The 20,153-nt window shown below is 37.0% G+C and overlaps 1 protein-coding gene across 1 annotated transcript in view; it reads left to right on the top strand.

Moving 5' to 3' along the window:
• Positions 1–20,153, top strand: part of LOC150101611 (zinc finger protein ubi-d4 B-like) — a 244,789-nt gene that overhangs the window by 35,392 nt on the left and 189,244 nt on the right. Inside the window, exon 3 of the mRNA XM_090399857.1 lies at positions 11,179–11,382. Coding sequence (XP_090255983.1) covers positions 11,179–11,382 — 204 coding nt within the window. The remainder of the gene's footprint in view (positions 1–11,178; positions 11,383–20,153) is intronic.

Here is a 20,153-nt window from a genome sequence, read left to right as displayed (position 1 = left end):
CTTTATCCCCTTGGAACCCGGGAGACCAAATCTGCACACAGTAATTCAGGTGTGGTCTTATCAAAGCCATATAAAGAGGCAAAATTACTTCCTTATCCTTACATGTCAAGGTTTGCTTCAATATAGCAATTATCCTCTGAGTTGTATTTGCAACTTTTGCTATGTGATCTTTTGAACTTTAAGTTCTTATCCACCAATACACCAAAATCCCTTGCTTCTTTAGTTTCCTGTAGCATAACCCCCGCTAATATAATATGCTGCTGGAACTCTAATCACGCCAAAGCGCATAACTTTACACTTACTAACATTAAACTGACAGCCATTTTTATGTGCCCAGATTTCCAGTCTATTCAAATCATTTTGTAATTGCTGAATATCAGTAGCATCCCTGGTTGTCCTGCCTATCTTCGCATCATCAGAAAACAATTGCACATCTGATGATAGACCTTGCTTGATGTCATTAATGTATACATTGAACAATAATGGCCCAAGGACTGAACCCTAAGGTACACTAGTTTTTTTAAATTAATCTTTGTACTGGTTATATGCAGTATTACCCTTGCATAACATCCAGACATCTTGTCCAGACTTGATATAGGCCTAAGCCTTTACAAGTGTTTTACGCTATGCCTGTTCTAGTTATCATTGTATTGTAGTCACTGGTGGCAACGCCATGCCACCAGCGTGCTCTGTAGGGCCCTCAAGGAAAGAACCCTTAAATCTGGCAGATTCACACCCACTGTATACCACTTTTTGATATCTGTCTGGCAACCATCCCCTGATCCAAGTCAATAGATTATATTCCAATCCCATATTCTCCAGTTTATGCAACAGCCTATCGTGTAGTATCAAATGCCTTAGAAAAATCCAACATTACAACATTATCATAATGTATCCATTCCCTTTATCCAACTCTGCCGTAACATTGTTATAAAATATGAGCAAATTGCTAAAACATGACCTTCCTTTAGTAAACCCATGCTGTTCCCTGCAAAGTATAGAATGCTTGTCTACACATTTCTGTATGTGAGTTCTTACCAACTTCTCTAAAATCTTCACTACCACACCAGAGATACTATAGGTCAGTATTTAGACACATCAGTTTTTGTACAATGTGTGAAAGGCCTAGCCAATTCAGCTGAACATTCATTTAGCAGACAGACATTCCATCTTTCCCTATTGGCAAATTCTTATCCAGGTTATGCAAGAGCTTTTCAACCTCATTTTCATGAATCTCTAACTCTTCATCCAACGTAGCAGTAGCACTGTGCACCATGCTACATACACCTGGTTGATATATCTTAGTAAAGAGAGCACTCATTAACTGAACAATCTCCTTAGCTTCTGACACTCATGTACCATCTGCATTCAAAATATGTGGTAATCCCTTTGCATAAAGGTGATGCAAAGACCAATGTATCCAACTATCAACCAATCAGTGTCTCAGGAATGGTTGTGAAGATTTTGGAAGAGTTGGTTAGCGCTTGCATTCAGCAATCAGTTGACAGGGAATCTCTGCTTTGCAATGATGTTCATTGCAAAGTAGAGATTTGCAGTAATGTTACCATATGTTCTATAATAATGTTTAACTAATAATGTTACCATTGAGTTAGACAAGGGAAATGAATACACCATGATACTTTTGGATTTTGCTAAAGCTTTTGACAGAATACAGCATGAAGGACTGTTGCATAAATTGGAGAATATGGGTTCGGATTATAAAATATTAGCATGGATAAGAGGATGACTGACTGACAGATATCAAAAAGTGGTGTACAGGGGATGTGAATATTCAAGATTTATGGTAACCAGTGATGTACCATAAGGATCTATTCAATCTGTACATGAATGGTATTGGGAAAGATTTGACAGACAACATACTGCTATTTGTTGATGATGCAAAGATAGATAGAGTAATCAGGAATGCTGCTGATATGCAGTACTTGCAGAATAATTGGAATAGTCTGGAATTGTGGGCATGGGAAAATGGATATCAGTTCAATTTCAGTAGATGTAAAGTCATTCACTTTGGTGTGATTAGATATTCAATGACGTATTATATTGGTGGGATTATGCTAGAAGAAACTGATGAGGCTAGGAATCTTGGATTGTTACAGATAATAAGTTGAAGTTCAGGAGCCAGGCTGCAAAGTTTGCAAATACAATTCAAAAGATTATTATTATTATTACTGGCAACTCCAAGGAGTCCATAGACTCATCGAGGGAGGCTCTAACATCATATCAAGAACAACTGTTCGACATTCACACAGTATCTATCATACCTTGCCTTGAACTTATTTACAGTTATGGCACCCACAACAGACTGGCAGCTTATTCCACTCATTCACCACTCTCCTAGTAAAAAAACCTAGCTCTAACACCCTTGCTAACCATGCTCTTGCCCAGCTTCCATGTATGGCCCTTAGTCCTCCCACCACCAGCCTTTCTCAATAATATCTTCTGGATTAATCTTATAGAAACCTTCAGTAATTTGAATGTCTCAATCATATCACCCCTTTTCTGCCTATCAACCAATTTCTGCAACCCACAAATCTTCAACCTGTTCTCATAAGATTCATTCCATAGACCTGCTATCATCTTGGTCACTCATCTCTAGGTCCTCTCGAACTCCTTCCCATCCATAAGAAACCCTGGCGCCCATATCTGGGCACAGTAGTCAAGATGGGGTCTTATTAAGGCTCGATACAGAGGAACAAAAACTTGCTTGTCTCTGCTCGTCAAAGTATTCTTCAGTACCAAATGATTTGATGAGCTGATTTAGCCACTTTTATAATGTGCCCCCTAAACTTCAACTCCCTATCCACCAACACCAATCTCCTGGAGTACAGTTCCACCAATGTGATATACTGGTGCTAATCTTTTCACACCAAAATGCATAACCTTATACTTTGCCACATTAAACTGACATCCGTTCTCTTTAGCCCAGTCCTCCAAACTATCCAAATCATCCTGCAAAATTTTGACATCCTGTGCACTCACTGTTGCATTACCCAACTTTGTATCATCAGCAAACAAATGAACAGCTCCTCTCAGATCTTTTCCTATATCGTTAATGAACAAATTTAAAAGTAGTGGTCCGAGAACAGAACCCTGCGGCACACCACTAGTCACAGGCCGCCTTTTGGACTCTACTTCTGAATAAAGCACTCTCTGATCTCTCTCCATCAACCACCCTCCTATCCATCTTACCAACCCTATATCCATCCCCTCCTTTATCCTGTCAACGGCCTTAGCAAGGTCCAGTAGAATCACTGTAAACCCATTACCCTTATCCAGTTCAGCCGTCACTGTGTTATAAAACGTAAGTTACTGAGGCATGATCTACCCTGCTGTCCCCCCATACAGTATCCCATTTTCATCTATCCAATCCTATATTTTCCTCTTGACTATTTTCTCCAAGACCTTGACAACGATTCCTGATACGCTGATCGGTCGGTAATTTACAACAGCAGTCTTGGAATCTCCTTTATGCAGTGGAACTATTTTCCCCCTCTATCCACCCCCTTGGGACTAACCCAGACCCGAGACTCAAATTAAACAAAATGGTCAAGGGCACTGAGAATTCTTTAGCTGCTTCACATGAGACACAAGCTGGTATACCATCCAATCCCACAGATGTATTGACATTGAGGTTTTGTAATAGACTATTCACCTCCATATCATTCACCACAATTCCCATAAGCTGTTGGTTCTTTCATTCCTGCAATGTCACCACCTGGATGATGTTCTCTTGCAAAGTGCTCGCTCAGTAATTCCACTATATCAACTGATTCGGTAACCTCCCTACCATCGGCATTCTTTAAAATCATTCTGCCGTATACGTATACGTTACCCTTCTGGCCTGTGATTTATACCGTTTATGTGCCTGTCGGTCACTTTTCTCATTAAATTCCCTCCATAGTTGTTTCTTTTTTTGCAGCTCAAGCTTAATGGTGTTATTCATCCATTTAACCCCTACTTGATTTATTATTCGGACTCTAGGTGTACAGTCAGCCATTGCCTTCTGCAAACACTTCTTAACTGCCTCTCATGTACTATCAACATCCAGCCCTTGCAGTTTTACATGCCATGGCACCGTACCAATCGATCTCCTAAGCTTGTCATACCATCCCGATAATTCCACATGTACCCTGTCTTAATTGTAAATTCCACACCTTTAGCCACCTCCCAAGTCAAGACCTTATGATCACTCTCACCAGTTGGTGGCAACGTGGTCATATTCCTTACAGCCAAATTCTCAGAAGCAATTACTAGGTCAAGCACTCTCTGACCCTTAGTATTTTCTGTTACATGCTGTCCCAGATGGTTATCCCTTAATAACCACATAAAATCGAATTCCTACCTCCCATCTGTTTTCTCCTCTTTCCAATCAGTGTTACCATAGTTGAAATCTCCCATAATAATTACCCTCCTTCCACTCATTTCTTCTATTTGCTTATGCATACTATCTCCACTGTCTATTTTATCACGTGGTCTATAGCAGTACCCAATTGTATATTTTGTTCTGTTTAGCCTCAATCTAACACCAAATAGCCTCAAATGTGCTCTTTTCTCTATCCTGCAGTTCAACTTCTATTCTCCTTGGCTGCAGCTCATCAGCTATCATCAATAACACCCCTCCCCCCATTTTATTCTCCCTGTCACTCCCGAGCACACTATACCCCTCACATTCAATCCCACTAGCTATATCATCTTCTGTCAGCCATGTTTCACTAATGCCAATAACCTGTGGCCTGGAAGTGCCAACCAAGGCCAAAAATTCTACCTTCTTGTTCCTAATACTTCTGGCATTAGTATAGATGAATTGTAGAAGCCCATTTGTCCTTTCCCTATTTTGATTCCTTATACTAGCAATCCCATTCTGATTTGTTGTCCTTCCTACTCGCTCGGGCATATTACACACATTCATACACTCAACAACTGTCTCCCTAAAGTCTGCATATCTACTCCCCCCCCCCTTAATAACTCTGGTTTCCTTGATTCTGCACATCCTCTTCCACTACATTCGACAACATGTCTCCGTACACCAAATCCATTCAAATGCAAACCATCCATTTTATATAAATCCTTTCACCCAGGGAACTCACTCTACACATCCACAAATTCCACATCACTCCTCCTTCATAATCCATGCATAAAGTCATTAGCAATTATGGCCCTCCTTCTATGCTCTTTACTGTCATACTGCAGCAACAGACTCACCATCCTAACTCTCTCACTCTTCTCATTTGCTACCTCAAGTAATTCCATCAAAACCTGTCTCATAGCCATTTTGTCTCCTTTCAAATCATTCATTCCTGCTACTACTATCAATTCTTTCACCCTCTGCTTTTGCGCTCTAATAGACTCGCTTATATCCTTTATGTTCGCACAGATTGGTACGATTTAACCAAACTCTCATCTATCACACCTCTTACTAAAGAATCTCCATATAACACTCGCTCTTTCATTTTGTTTACACTCATGATCATACTCTTATTTTTCTTATCATACTTTTGCCGTTTATTAGTTGGTATGCTCGGTAAACATTTTTGCCAACGCTCCAGCTGCCGATTTCCCTTATGTATTGCTCCGTGCAACTGTGCAGTCTCACTCATTGCATCTGTCTCATCATTTTTATTATCCATTAATCCATTCATTTGTTCTGTATTTTTACCTTCATTCTCACTTTCAAAGCTGCTTTCAGCTATCTGGTACTACCTCGCAAATATCACTATTCATACCTCTCGTATCACTATTTTCTACATTCTGACTTTCAACAATGATATCACTCTCACGACCTGAAACACTTTAAATCCTCACATTCCTTACACTTTCTGCACACATTCACTCCACTATCATTGTGTAACCAGACTCCAACTGCTCTCCTCAAAGCATACATCTCAATAACACTTTTGAGATGTACACTGAATAAACTCCTTTATATTAAAATTTTTGAACAAAGATGGCGATCTGGATGCCATTGTATTCCTTAACAGCACCTGCATGCTATTAATCGTATCTATCAAATTACTAATTGAAATAACTCAGAAAACACACAAAAATCACACAGACACACTAAGATACGAAAAGTAAACAATGCTACATAAGATTCAAGCAAATTTACCAATTATTACTTAAGATAATACTTATCTTTTCAGGAGCTCTCTACAAACACTACACACCATGTAGCCCTCTAGTGGCGATCCAAGATAATTGCATTGCTGAAATTTTGACATGTAAAGATAAGGATATCATTTTGCCTCTTTATACAAAGCCTTAATAATGTTTTACTTGGATAATAGGCCAGGTCTGCTCTCCTGGTTTCCATTGTAATTCTGATACAGTAGAGAGAGAGAGAGAGTGCAAAGTGAGAGTTAAATATGATATTAGGATTGTGGAATACTGATTATGAAGACAGATTGAGAATTATTAGACTGCAGACACAACATTCTGAAAGGGTCCTATAGGATTTCAGTTGATGGAATTTTCCTTTTTTTTTTTTTTTTTTTTTTGAAGGGTGGGCAAAGGACAAGGGCATCCTTGGAAGCTGAGAATGAATACCACTAAGAAAGGTGGGGAGGGGGGTGAGATCTAGATTTTTCTCTCTCAGAGTGGTTGGCAACTAACTGGAATGGATTGCCATTGAATTGAATTTGTGTGTGCAACCAGTATGAATGAATTTGAATACAAGTATATTAGCTGGTGCATGTAGTGCATGACATCCCTTGATGAGTTCCTGACTTCCTGGAGATCTCTCTTAATAATATTAATAATAATAAATCTCACATTGCAAAGATAGCTAAATCTGTCAATTATTAGATCATCAAACCTATTCCTGTGGATGGATGAGAAAGGAGTTCAAAAGTTAAACAGAGCATTGAAAGCTTATTTTTCACTTGGTTAGACTATAATAAATTTAGTTTAATCTTTTATCCAAGTGTGAGCAAAACAAAGTTTGTGCCTGAAAGTATCTTCAGGACTGGGGTAAGGTAGCGTAACACCGGGAAACTCGTTGCGAAGGTGGAGCAAGCTAACATCACTCTTATCCCAGTATTTCCCATAATGCAAAACACATCTCCTTGCGGATATCTATAATGTTATGCATTAAGGGAAGAGCCACTACCCAGACTAGTTTCGACCTTTAATGAGGTCTCTTCAGTGGGAGCCAGGCCCAGACATGAGATACCAGGCAGAATCAATAGCAACATCATCTCTACCTATAGGAGTTGCCAAAAAGTTTGCCACCTTTTTATTAAATTACTCTGGATTTAGAGAAAGATGTTGAAAGTTTATTTTTCACTTGTTTGGACTATAATAAATTTAGTTTAATCCTTTATCCAAGTGTGAGCAAAGCAAACTTTGTTTTGCTCACAATAAAGGATTAAACTAAATTTATTATAGTCTAACCAAGTGAAAAATAAACTTTCCACATCTTTAGTGTGAGCAAAACATAGTTTGCTTTGCTCACACTTGGATAAAGGATTAAACTAAATTTATTATAGTCTAACCAAGTGAAAAATAAACTTTCAACATCTTTCTCTAAATCCAGAGTAATTTAATAAAATGGTGGCACACCTTTTGGCAACTCCTCTAGGTAGAGATGACCTTGCTATTGCTTCTGCCTAGTTTCTCCACGTCTGGGCCTGGCCCCCACCGAAGAGACCTCAATAAAGGTCAAAACTAGTCTAGGTAGTGGCCCTCCTCTTAATGCATAACAGTATACATATCAGCAAGGAGATGTGTTTTGCATTATGGGAGATACTGAGATAGGAGTGATGTTAGCTTGCTCCACCTTTGCAACGAGTTGCCCGGTGTTGTACTACCTTACCCAAGTCCTGAAGATACTTTTAGGAGCAAACTTTGTTTGCTCCCACTTGGGTAAAGGATTAATCTAAATTTATTAAACAGAACAAAATATATCATGATGCAAAGAGGAAGCTAGTTGCAACTCCATCTGTCTTGAAATCCTCTTACACTGAGAAGATTAGTTGTGAAACTATCAACAGCAACTCAAACTTGTACATGTATTGTATCATCCTATAATTTCACTGTACTTGAACTGTATGGTCGAGAGTGCTTCTCTATGGAGCGCATCAGTCGCATGACCTACATTCTTACTTCTAAAACAACTCCAAAACTTATCTCATTCAATGAGAGCCTGCTTGCCAATGAAAATTATAGAAAGAATAGTATTGAAAGATAAACTACCAGACATCCCATAGAAAAAATATTCGTATTTACCAAATGTAAACTAAACTCGGCAGATGATCCTGATGTCAGATCTGTTGAACATTTTTTCAGAGGAAGAGCTAGACACTGGCCATCCATACTTCCCTAAACCAATTCACAAATATAAGCCTAACAAAGCTCTCCACGTGTTGGAAATTGGACAAATGTACAAGGCCAAAACAATAGGAGAATTTTTACAATTTAACTGTTGTGGGTCTTGCCGATATATTGATGATATGAAGGCTCTGCTGCAGAAACACAAACCATTCTGTTTCTCTTTGCAGGAAATGTATTTAAAACCAAGTGAGGACTCAACTGAATTTCAAAGTTGTTTGTAAGGACATAACTGGAAATGATTCCTCTCATGATGGAGTAGCTATCCTAGTGAGCAGTCATAATCCTTTCCATCATGTTCAGCTTAATACTGCTTAGGAAGCAGAAGTGATTTGCTCATAGGTGGGATGTTACAGTATGTTCCATTTATTTTCCACTGGGTTATGAGTTAAATGAGTCATGGGAGACTTGAATGGACATGTCATTCTGTGGTGTAGTGCCATCATGAACAGACAAGGTCATATTATTGAGCAAATGGTTGACATCCATGACCTCTCCCTTTTTAATAGTAGTAGTAGTACCTTCTTTCATCTGCCTATCCAATCATATTCTGCAATAGAATTTAGAATCTGCTTCCCTGCCATTTTTCCACTTATGTTGGATGTTAAAGAGAACATATATGGGCATGATCATTTTCCTGATGATCAGGAACTACATTCTCCTATACAGTTGCCTATTTGGAAGGATCACACTAACTGGAATACTTTTCCCATCTTGCAAAATTTCATGCTGAAGCAGTCCGTCAAACACCTATCAATGAAGCAGTAAAGTATGTAACAGATAGTATTGTCTAGACAGCAACAGCCACAATTCCAAAAGCATCTCGATTTTCACTCTATTCAAAGCCCAGGTGGAACCCAGAGTGCCAAGCAGCCAAAAAGAGATCAAGACGGGGCATGGGGTATATTTCATAAATATCCTACCCCATAAAACTTAATAGCTGCAGGTCACTTGCTAATGCTGCTTGGACCACTGACATTGAAACTAGATGTGATTTGTGGTCCTGTTGGTCTGCATGAGCCTGGACAGTGTACATTTACCCCGGTCATCAATGGTGTGTGGTTGGCCACCACTTGCTCGCTGGATGCTGGTACATCCATTAATGGTATACTCACAGTAGAACCTTGATATGGTTGTCTTGAGAACCCTAGGTTCTTACCATTTGGGCAATAGAATGACCCATTTGTCTTGCGTCGAAAATACATCCATGATCAAAGTCACTAAGATTGAAACATTTACCTATGTTTGGTGATTGTGTTATACTGTTGGAAGTCCCGATATTCGTCTATTTACTGTCTGCTTACGGTTTGAATACGTTTCACTCTGTGCATAGGATGCACTTCCCATCACCACTCTCTCTCTAGTTTTGTCCATTGAGTGTATATGCACCAAACATAAGTGGTTCTCCATAAATGGCAGGTTTGCATTTCATGCTGCAACCTTTTACTGTGCCAACTAAGGAAGTCTCACACTCCATCATCTGATTATATGCAGTTATTTCACATACACAGCAGAATACTCATTACATTTATGCTGATTGTTCAAGATATGAGTCCTCTGTTGGTTGTGCTGCTGTATTTCTTTACTTTATCATATCTATTCTTGTTAAGAGGCTTATACGCTGGTTAAACATGATAACTACTATTTAAGGAATTGACAGCGTATACTAGAAATATAGATTAAGCAGTATTAAGCTGTATTAATACTACCAGGGAAAGTATATATTAAAGTTTATTTAATCTATATTTCTAGTATACGCTGTCAATTCCTTAAATATTAGTTATCATTTATCATATCTAATCAGATCCCAGTTCATTGCACCAATTATACAGCAGAGCTGCATGTAAAAGAAAACACTACCAAAAATGTATGCTTTATACAGACACATTGATCATCATTCCTATAGCCTTATTAACATCTAATCCAATTAGCACCTGATTCTTTAACTTCCAATTCTCTTAATACTTGTCTCCCTTCTATATATTGCATGGCATCATTTACATCCATAGGATATACACTGATAAAGGGCTCATTCAATAATTCCACTATATCATTTGCAACTGTTATTCTGTAGTGATGACTATTCACCAGTGTCAACCTGCCATACTTATTCTTTCTCTTGCATATAGCAGAAAAATTCCCTTGAGTTAACCTTTGCCTGACCAGCCAGTCTCTTCTCATATTGCACCTTTTCTTTCTTTACCATACTCGTCACCTTTCTAGCCTTAACTTTATACTGTTCATGGATCCAATCACCAACTGTCTTGTACCTCCTCCTTTACATTTTCTTTTCCAACACAACTTGTTTGATTTCACTGTTCATCCATTTCACTCATACTCTACTTATTTGCTTAAATTTAACACAGACTGTACTTCAGTTTTCTAGATCTGTTAAAAGCATATGGCAATGTGGATAAATGAAATTTTGTACAGAACAATATAGTCTATATTTAATTTGTAAAATAAGGAATTAGAATTCAAGGAAGTACAAGGTGGTTTGATGTAAAATCAGGTATAAGACCATGGTGCACCCCTCTACATTATTCATCAATTGATTAGTATCCTGCACATTCTTTGACGATACATATCAGGAAATTGATGATGATGACATATAAATGTAGAATGCTAAAATAAATATAGTATAAGCATGCCTATGGGCACTGCTCAGACAACTATATGTTGTAGATTTTTATAGTTTTGTGTGTGGGGGGGGAGTGATGTGAAGGATTGATATAAAAAATGAAAAAAGTTTTGTAGTGTTTTATGTTAAAGCATTTTAAATTAAAACTCCACCAAAAATATTTTGCTAAGGTCTCTTTTTATATTTGACAGTCTGTGGAGCTCGCTATAAAACTCGCCCAGGTCTTTCTTACCACTATACTCATGGTCATAACAATGATTCTACTGATAACACAGAAGAAGAAACCAGTTACACTCCTCCTAAACCTACCCTGCCTTTAAATAATTCGTATGCCTCTCCAATACCTCCAAATCTTACTCCTTGGCCAGTACCTTCATCTGATGAACCTATTGCAGGTAAGTTATTTTTCAGATTTACTAATATTTCATCAGTTGATAACTAGCATTAATATTAATGCTGTCTGCCAGGTAAGTGCTTTTTGATAATTATTTTGATTTTTATAAACTTTCATATCTTTAGTGATAGTTTCCAAAAATTATCATTGTTTATGGTAGTTTAGCAGTAGATTTACTTTCTTCTTTTGAGTTCAGAAGTTGTATTTTTACTTCATTTTAAACAAACAGTCTGCTTGTGACAGTATGATATTTAATATAGTATTCAGTATCTCTCTATAAATTTACCACCATAACATTTTGTTCTCAGAATAATTTAAATTATGAGTAACAACAATTAAGGAAAAAAAATTCACTCGAATATATATTTAATTCATTGTTGTATTAAAAGCCAAGAAAGATGCACTGGAATAGCATTTAATGAAAGTATCTTAAATGTATTTATTTAAAGTATCTTATATTCATCAGGATTATTATAAACTTATAATTAAAGGATTAAAAAAAATGTACTTTATTCAAATGCATTAATTCTGCAAGTTTTATATGATGATTGTTTTCAACTATATTATTCATGTTGCTGCATAAATAACCATAGGTTATTTTAAGGAACAACATGATTAGCAAATCATGTATTTTTTTAGCACAAGCAAACAAAAGTTTGTGTGTGGATTAGCTTTGTGAGTAGGCTACTTGTATATGTAGAAAGCAGCAGACTTTGCATCACCTTTTGTATCTCATAATGTGCAGCATCCTCACTTACATTCAGAAGTTAGTAACAACATCAGAGTAGTAACATTATGTTATGGTTGGAATTATTTCATGCACACCATTCATCATTTTAAGGTCCCATTAGTGGGAGGTGCATCTTTAAAGATATTGAGAACTATCACAATGGTGGAAGTCACATTTGTCATATGACAAACAAGAATATTCAGTTGGCTCTCATTGTAGCAAACCTGTAGGAGCTACAGAACAAGTCTTATAGTAGAGAGTTAATACTTTCTAATGTCAGCGTGGTGAATGGATCTACTGGTGAGCAGTAGTATTTTCATTGTTATGTCACTCCTTGTTTCAAGTCTGTGTGAAGATGTCTTCCTTTTTTGTTATAATTCCAGTTTATTGGTAAAATGATTTGAATTTTCCCCCCCTTTATTTGGGCTGTTTTAATTGCATAATTAGTAGTCTGCAGTACAATGCCAAAAATGTGTACAGATTGTTGTTTTGATAATGAATATAAGAATTGTAGTGTACACTATACAATTACAGAATTAAGTTTTTTGTTCAAAGGATGCTGATTTGCAATCCAGCAAAATATCAGCCGCTCAGATCAATTACCTAGTTTATTTTGTTCATAATTGTATGGTGTTGTGAGTAAATAAAACAAAATAAGTTTTACCAGATATTATGACATTGTGACACAATTAAGTTTTGATGATTAGTCTTCTAATGAGTAGCTTTCTTCAAAATTGAATTATTATTTATCAGGTTTCGGACTTGATAACCTTTCACATTTTGATCATGTAAAGCACTACTAACTACATCACGTCACCTATATGTTGTTTTTATTCTGAATTATTTTTCTTGATGTTTTTGCTTCAAGCATTTGTTTTGCTAATTTCTACCATTTTGTTTAAGTGATCATGTCATCTCAGTTTAACTTTGCTTATGCATTTTGAAACTTAAGGAAGGAAGTTCTGTTCTTAATGATGAAACGGTTATTTTTGACCACAAGTACTATAGGAAAAATTGACTTCTATTTGGGTTTAAGGTCAGATTTATTTCATATTAAGTTATACCAACTAGTTTCGCCAACTATAGCTATTGGCTTCATCAGGGTAAAAGATATATAGATGTAAGACCACTTAAATGCTAAAACTGTAAATGAACAAAATACAATTGCATTTTTACAAAAAACAGAAGAATGCATACATCACACGCATAGACCTTGTATGATCTCACTTGTTGTTATGTAATAACGTTCTTGTAATTTGTAGCAAAATTTAATTCTGGCAAGTTTAAAGATTTAACGAGGGTCTTCCAGATCTCAGGCAACATTAATCCTTGGTTTCTATTTAGGTTTTGCTTTGAATAACTGTTGTGGCTTCTTTTACGGAATAATGATAGTGAAATTATAATGTATATCTTCAGGTTGTCTTTATGGGGGGGGTCACAGAAAAGTATCTTGTGGATCAATTTTCTAGGATAACCATTCTTAGTAAGGTTATTTGATATCAGGGATAGTTCATCTCGGAGGTCGTTGTCATCTGTTGTAATGAGAAAGGCTCTGTTTTTTAGCATGTGTACAATGCTAAGTTTCTGAGAAATGTGGTGTCAAGAAGTGAAGTGCAAGAATCTACCTGTATTGGGTGGTTTGCGATAGACTGTAAGATAGACTGATGCATCCATCTATTTGTTTCTTAATTAAAGTGTCCAGAAATGGTAATTGGTTTTCTTTCTCAAGTTCTAAAGTGAATTTAATTTTGTGGTGCAAAGAGTTGATCTTGCTTAGAAAATCGACCAGATCCTTTTCAGTGTTTTTCCAAACAATAAAAATGTCATCCACATATTCTCCACCACACAGCAGATTTAGGGTCTAGTTGAGATAAAATTTTACTCTCAAATTTCTCCATGAAGAGATCTGCACAAGGTGGTGAAAGAGGGCTTCCCATTGCAAGGCCTGATAATTGTTGATAAATAGTTTTATTCCATAGGAAAAAGTTGGATTTTGACCAATGATGGAATAGAGAAGTAATGTCTTGGAGGAAGAGGTTTCTTAAAATGTTGATTACTTCCTCTACTGGAATGTTAGTGAATAAAGATGTAATATCCAGGCTTGCCAGAAGATCTGTATTGGAGATCGAGATGTTGCTTAATTTCTCCACGAAATGTTGAGTTCCATATGTAAGTATCTGAATCAGACGTGTGCCTTAAAGAGACCTGCAAGGTGTTTCGATAATGAATAAGTAGGCGAATTTATTCCATCAACAATGGGGCGTAACATTATTTCATTTTTGTGGACTTTGGGAGAGCCATATAGTCTCGGCATTAGTGGATGCATAGACTTTAGTCTTAGTTTTAAGTCTGTTTGCCAGCTATCCATATTACGTATTAAATCGTTGGTATCATTGTGATTCTTTAATATGGGGTCTGAATCTAAAACACAGTGGGTAGATGTATCAGACAGTAAGTTAGTGATCTTTTCTTTGTAATCACTGGTGTTTAAGATCACTGTGGAGTTACCTTTATCAGCTTTTAAGATGATGATTTCTTTATTTTTCCTTAACCTAAAAATAGCTCTTTTCTCTATAGGAGTGATGTTTTTGTTGGGAGCTCTTGAAGAAGAGAGAATGATACTGCTTTTTAGTCTGAGATCATTAGCTATGGGTTCTGGTAGCAACGAAACTGCCTTTTCTATATTGCATATGATGTCAACTTTAGGAATTTGATCAGGGGGTAATAGCAAAGTTGAAACCTTTTTTATGTATTCTCACTTCTGGTTTTGTTAAAATGTGATTGGAGAAATTAAAGATAACTGTGTTATTCGACAGACTAGGTTTTGACTGAAAATGTTTTTCGTAAAGAACGTTAAATTTTTAAATTTGGCTTTGTTTGCTGATTGAAAAGGCCTTGTCATAGCTATTATTTATCTTTCTATCTAAAAGTGACCATAGGTTTTAGTGTAAATTGCTGGAAATATCTTCGTAATCTGATAGCAATGTATATCTATTTTGCTTAATTCAAATCTGATGTTTTGTATCCGCTCACGTAAAAGTACCAAAGATGTTTTAAAATAAATATGCTTAGCTCGTCTTGAATGGAAACGTTCTTTCAAAATGAGAAACTTAGGAATGATATTATGGTTCCTGCATCTCTTCAAAAAAAGTAAGATGATTTAACAGTTTGGCCTTTTTGCATTTAAGTAGTCAAAACGACATACCTGGTGTTTTGTTTCCTCATGGAGGCTATTCATAATGATGAAATGGTTAATTTTGACCACAAGAACTATAGGAAAGATTGACTTCTATTTGGGTTTAAGGTCAGATTTATTTCATATTAAATTATACCAACTAGTTTCGCCAACTATGGAATAAAACTATTTATCAACAATTATCAGGCCTTGCAATGGGAAGCCCTCTTTCGCCACCTTGTGCAGATCTCTTCATGGAGAAATTTGAGAGTAAAATTTAATCTCAACTAGACCCTAAACCCACTGCGTGGTGGAGATATGTGGATGACATTTTTATTGTTTGGAAAAACACTGAAAAGGATATGGTCGATTTTCTAAGCAAGATCAACTCTTTGCACCACAAAATTAAATTCATTTTAGAACTTGAGAAAGAAAACCAATTACCATTTCTGGACACTTTAATTAAGAAACAAATAGATGGATGCATCAGTCTATCTTACAGTCTTATCGCAAACCCACCCAATACAGGTAGGTTTTGCACTTCACTTCTTGACACCACATTTCTCAGAAACTTAGCATTGTACACATGCTAAAAAACAGAGCCTCTCTCATTACGACAGATGACAACGACCTCCGAGATGAACTATCCCTGATATCAAATAACCTTACTAAGAATGGTTATCCTAGAAAATTGATCCACAAGATACTTTTCTGTGACCCCCCCCCACAAAGACAACCTGAAGATATACATTATAATTCCACTATCGTTATTCCATATATGGGGACAGTTTCCAATAAGATATAAGATTGCGAGACTCCTCAAGCCACATGGAATACGAGTGGCTTTTAAACCTTCAAAGACCATTCGCCAATTCTTAAGATCCCCAAAAGACAGTCATCCTTTTTACAAATATGCCGGAGTCTACAACATCCCCTGCTCATGCGGCTTGAACTATATTGCCCATGCTTCTAGAAGTGTTGAAATCAGGAAAAAGGAACACATAGGAGACATTAACAATAATAGAGAAGACAAATCATCAGGGTTAGCCTTTCATTTCTCTAGGACAAACCATACCATAGAATGGGACAAAAGCTCCATGCCCTACTTAGAGGAGGATTTCTGCTCCCGAATGATAAAAGAAGCTACAACTGTTATTTGTTTGAAACAAAACCTAAATAGAAACCAAGGATTAATTCTGCCTGAGATCTGGAAGACCCTCGTTAGATCTTTAAACTTGCCAGAATTAAATTTTGCTACAAATTACAGAACATTCCTACATAGCAACAAGTGAAAGTGAGATCGTACATGCTCTATGCGTGTGATGTACGAGTTCTTCTGTTTTTTGTAAAAATGCAATTGTATTCTGTTCATTTATAGTTTTAGTGTAACAGTTTTAGCATATAAGTGGTCTTACATATATATATCTTTTACCCTGATGAAGCCAACAGCTATAGTTGGCAAAACTAGTTTGTATAACTTAATATGAAATAAATCTGACCTTAAACCCAAATAGAAGTCAATCTTTCCTGAAGTTCTATTCTGATATCTTTATTTATATGTTGTTCTGCTAATGGTGCCATCTGTTCACTCTACTAAATTTTCTCAGCTCTCATATCTGGTCTCACTCTAGTCTTTGATCATCTGCTTTTTTTCCGATTCATTGTTCCATATTCATATATCCGAATCAGTTTTCTTTCTTGTTTTTATAAATTTATTCAACTGACTCTCTGGTCTTACTTATTCTCATATATTTCTGTCTTCAATTAAGATTTACCTAAATAGCTAAAATGCTAATTTGACTAAAAATTCTTGAAAACTACAGCAGCTTTATTTAAGAGATAATCATATGCATCAACTAAACCTCACTAAGCACATGATGGGGAAAAAGACCCAGAGGATGACCAAGGCTTCGGTGGATTAATATAGTAAGATGCATCTTAAAAAAAGAGAGATGTATAAGATCTGATAATATTGACAGATAACATTAATTTAGAGGAAAATTGTTGATAGAAAGTTAGTAATGAAAAGTTGTATTTTTATATTTATCTCACACAAAAGAGGTACATGTCATCTCTCAAAATATCTGTTGAAGAAATCTATTGACATTTTTCTTAAATAGCTGGGGGATGGAGTTATTGGCAAATACATTATGAGGAAGGTTTTTCCAGGGAACAGAAGTAGATGGAATAAATGAGTGAGATGAAGCAGGTTCAATGTGTTTGCAGTTGTACTGAAAAGGGATGTTGGGCAGCTGCTGCTTTTGTTTTAACAGGCCCAACAGTAAGTGGAGGAATGATGTTTGGCAATTCACTGGAGGAGCAGTGACCACAGAAGTACGTGTAAAGAGAGACAGAGCTCAAATATTGCATCTATGAGACAGAGGCTGAAATGAGCCTGTGAGGGGGAAGGATCATCTATGAGCCAAATTTCTCTCCTCTGGTATCAAGAATAGGGAGGTTTTAGGTGCACCACCCCAAATGTTTGAACAGTATTCTAAGGATTAGGTGCAGTTGGGATTTATAGGGTTAGTAGTTGGGTGGGCATAAAATAGCTTCTTGAGCAGAAAATAATGCCTAGTTTTTTTAGAGGCTGAGGAAGCTATTGATGTGATGTGTTTGCACCAGGAGAGGCTGAAGGTAAATGTCAGTGCAAGGAGAGAAATTTGATCCTGTCTGATGTATATTAAGGAAAGGTAAGCTGAGATCCTTTTTCATGAGAGAAAAGGCAGGACTGCGTTCTGGCAGCTTCGAAGGTTATCCTTGTCACAGTGTTGAAAGCACTGATTGCAGATAATCTTGATGTTAGGGGGTGTCTGAGAACTGCACGGGTTGTCAAAAGAGTAGGATGAATGAAGCGTTATCGTTGGCAAAGCTGTGGGTAGGATTGGTAGTAGGTCATTTATGCACAGGAGAAAGAGGGTAGGTGATAGGATAGAGCTTTGAGGCACCCCTGTATTGTGGGAAAACTTGAAGAGAAGGTGATGTCCACTATTACATGCAGTGAATGACCCGAGAGAAAGCTAGCTATCCAGTTACAGAGAGTGGAAGGCAGTTTGCAAAGCAGTCTTTATGGTCTTTATGAAATTGAATTTGGATTTGCTGTTAGTTGCTTTATATTTATTGTGTCATAGACTGAGTATGAAGACTGGGTTCTTAATGCAAACCATCTGCAGTAATCTGAGTTTTTTTTTTCAACTGCTTTCATATATCTGTTGAACAGCTTGGAAAGTGGATGGGATATTGAGTAGAATGAAGTATATAGACCTTCATGCCCATGTGGATAATTTCTGTGACTCACTCAGTGCAGGCATCTGTTCTGTGTCAGAAGAGCAGAGACAAAAGTTGTGCCATGAAGAGGACAAATAGTAGTAGGAGTACTTGAGGTCATCCCACTTGGTACCTTTGTAGTGCCAAATGACATGACATTGGCTGTGGCCAGAGGAGGGGTGTTCTGTGAGACTAGCACAAGCTTGCACAAAATTGTGGTTTGAGTTGCTGAGAGGCGTTTAACCTCTGCAGTGTACAAGGGCATTGGGAAAGTATAAGGGATTATCAAGAATTTGGATAGGTATGTGTATGATTTGCATTAGACCATTGCTTATAGCAAAAACTTCCACATCACCTCTAGCTTGATCAGCAATGTTGGAGAAGGGGAGCCAGTTGGAGTTGTTGATGATGTTCACATCACCTAGGAAGATAATTTGACTGTTTTGGAAAGCTGATTGAAGATCTTTGATCTTCATGGAGAGGAAAGTGAAGAGGGCTGAATGGTTTTCAGAGTTTGGAGACTATTAAATGCAGCAGTTGAATGTTACTAAGTGGGTCAAGGAAACCTTGAGCTAGAGGAGGTCAAAAGCAGGGGATTCTAAATTTGGCATTCTCTGGCAGGCAATGTCAGAATGCATAAAGACAGGTGACAGACACTCTTGTGACAAGATGAATCATGAAAAGTATAATTTGGGCATTGAAGGTGAACTGTGGTTGATGCATCTACAGTTGGGTTTCTATTAAGAGAAGGCAATCTGTTTTGAATGTATCTAAGTGGTAATGAATGCTGTTTATGCTGGAATTTATGCCATAGATGTTTGTAAAGTGGATGTGAAATATTTTTTTTTTTTGGTAGGAATTCTGGCATGTTTGGAATATTGTGCTTGATTTAATTTATTTGAATGAATTGGTTGTCAAAGGAGATTTATTTTGATTTTAGCGTTGCTATCATTGTCTGTCTGTTTCATTTTTGGTTTAATGTTAGCAGGAAGAAATGAATGGGGACCTGACTGAGAAAGTGACCAGTCTCCTTGCCATTTCATGGCCTCGACAGTGCCTGACACATTCCACTACTCAGGCAGGAATAAGAACTCTTATTCCAGCACTGTTAAATCTTCTAAATCTCCAATAAGAAAGAAGTGGATATCTATCAGTTAAAGTTTTTATATCTATATATCTGCAGAAGTATGTTTCTCGGAGAAACAAAAACCTGATATTATGGCGTAGCATATAAAGGTGTGCTGAAATGCTGTGATAATCATCATGAAGGAATTGAGGTAGAACCATGTAACTTACACATTATTTACATATTCCCCATGAAGTGTTATACACTTGTTACAACGCTGCTTCATCCTTTGTAGTCCTCTGAGAAAAGTCTTTCCCTTGTTGCACAAACCAGTCCTCACCTGCAGATGCGACTTCATCATCTGTAGTAAATTTATTATTATTACCCCCAAGACCTCATGGAATCAAAGACTCACCTGGGAGGTCCTTTTATCACACACACAGCTCATCATGCCTTGAACACATTCAAACTCCTTGCAGACACCACACTCTCAGGCAAGGCATTCCAATCATTCAAAACTCTGCACAAAGAAAA

This window comes from Typopeltis vanoorti, chromosome 11 (genome assembly GCF_054136105.1).
Source record: "Typopeltis vanoorti isolate ZY-2024b chromosome 11, IOZ_Tvanoo_1.0, whole genome shotgun sequence".
NCBI lineage: Eukaryota > Metazoa > Arthropoda > Arachnida > Uropygi > Thelyphonidae > Typopeltis > Typopeltis vanoorti.
The sequence above is the reverse complement of the archived record's forward strand: the minus strand, read 5'-3'. Positions and strand labels throughout refer to the sequence as shown.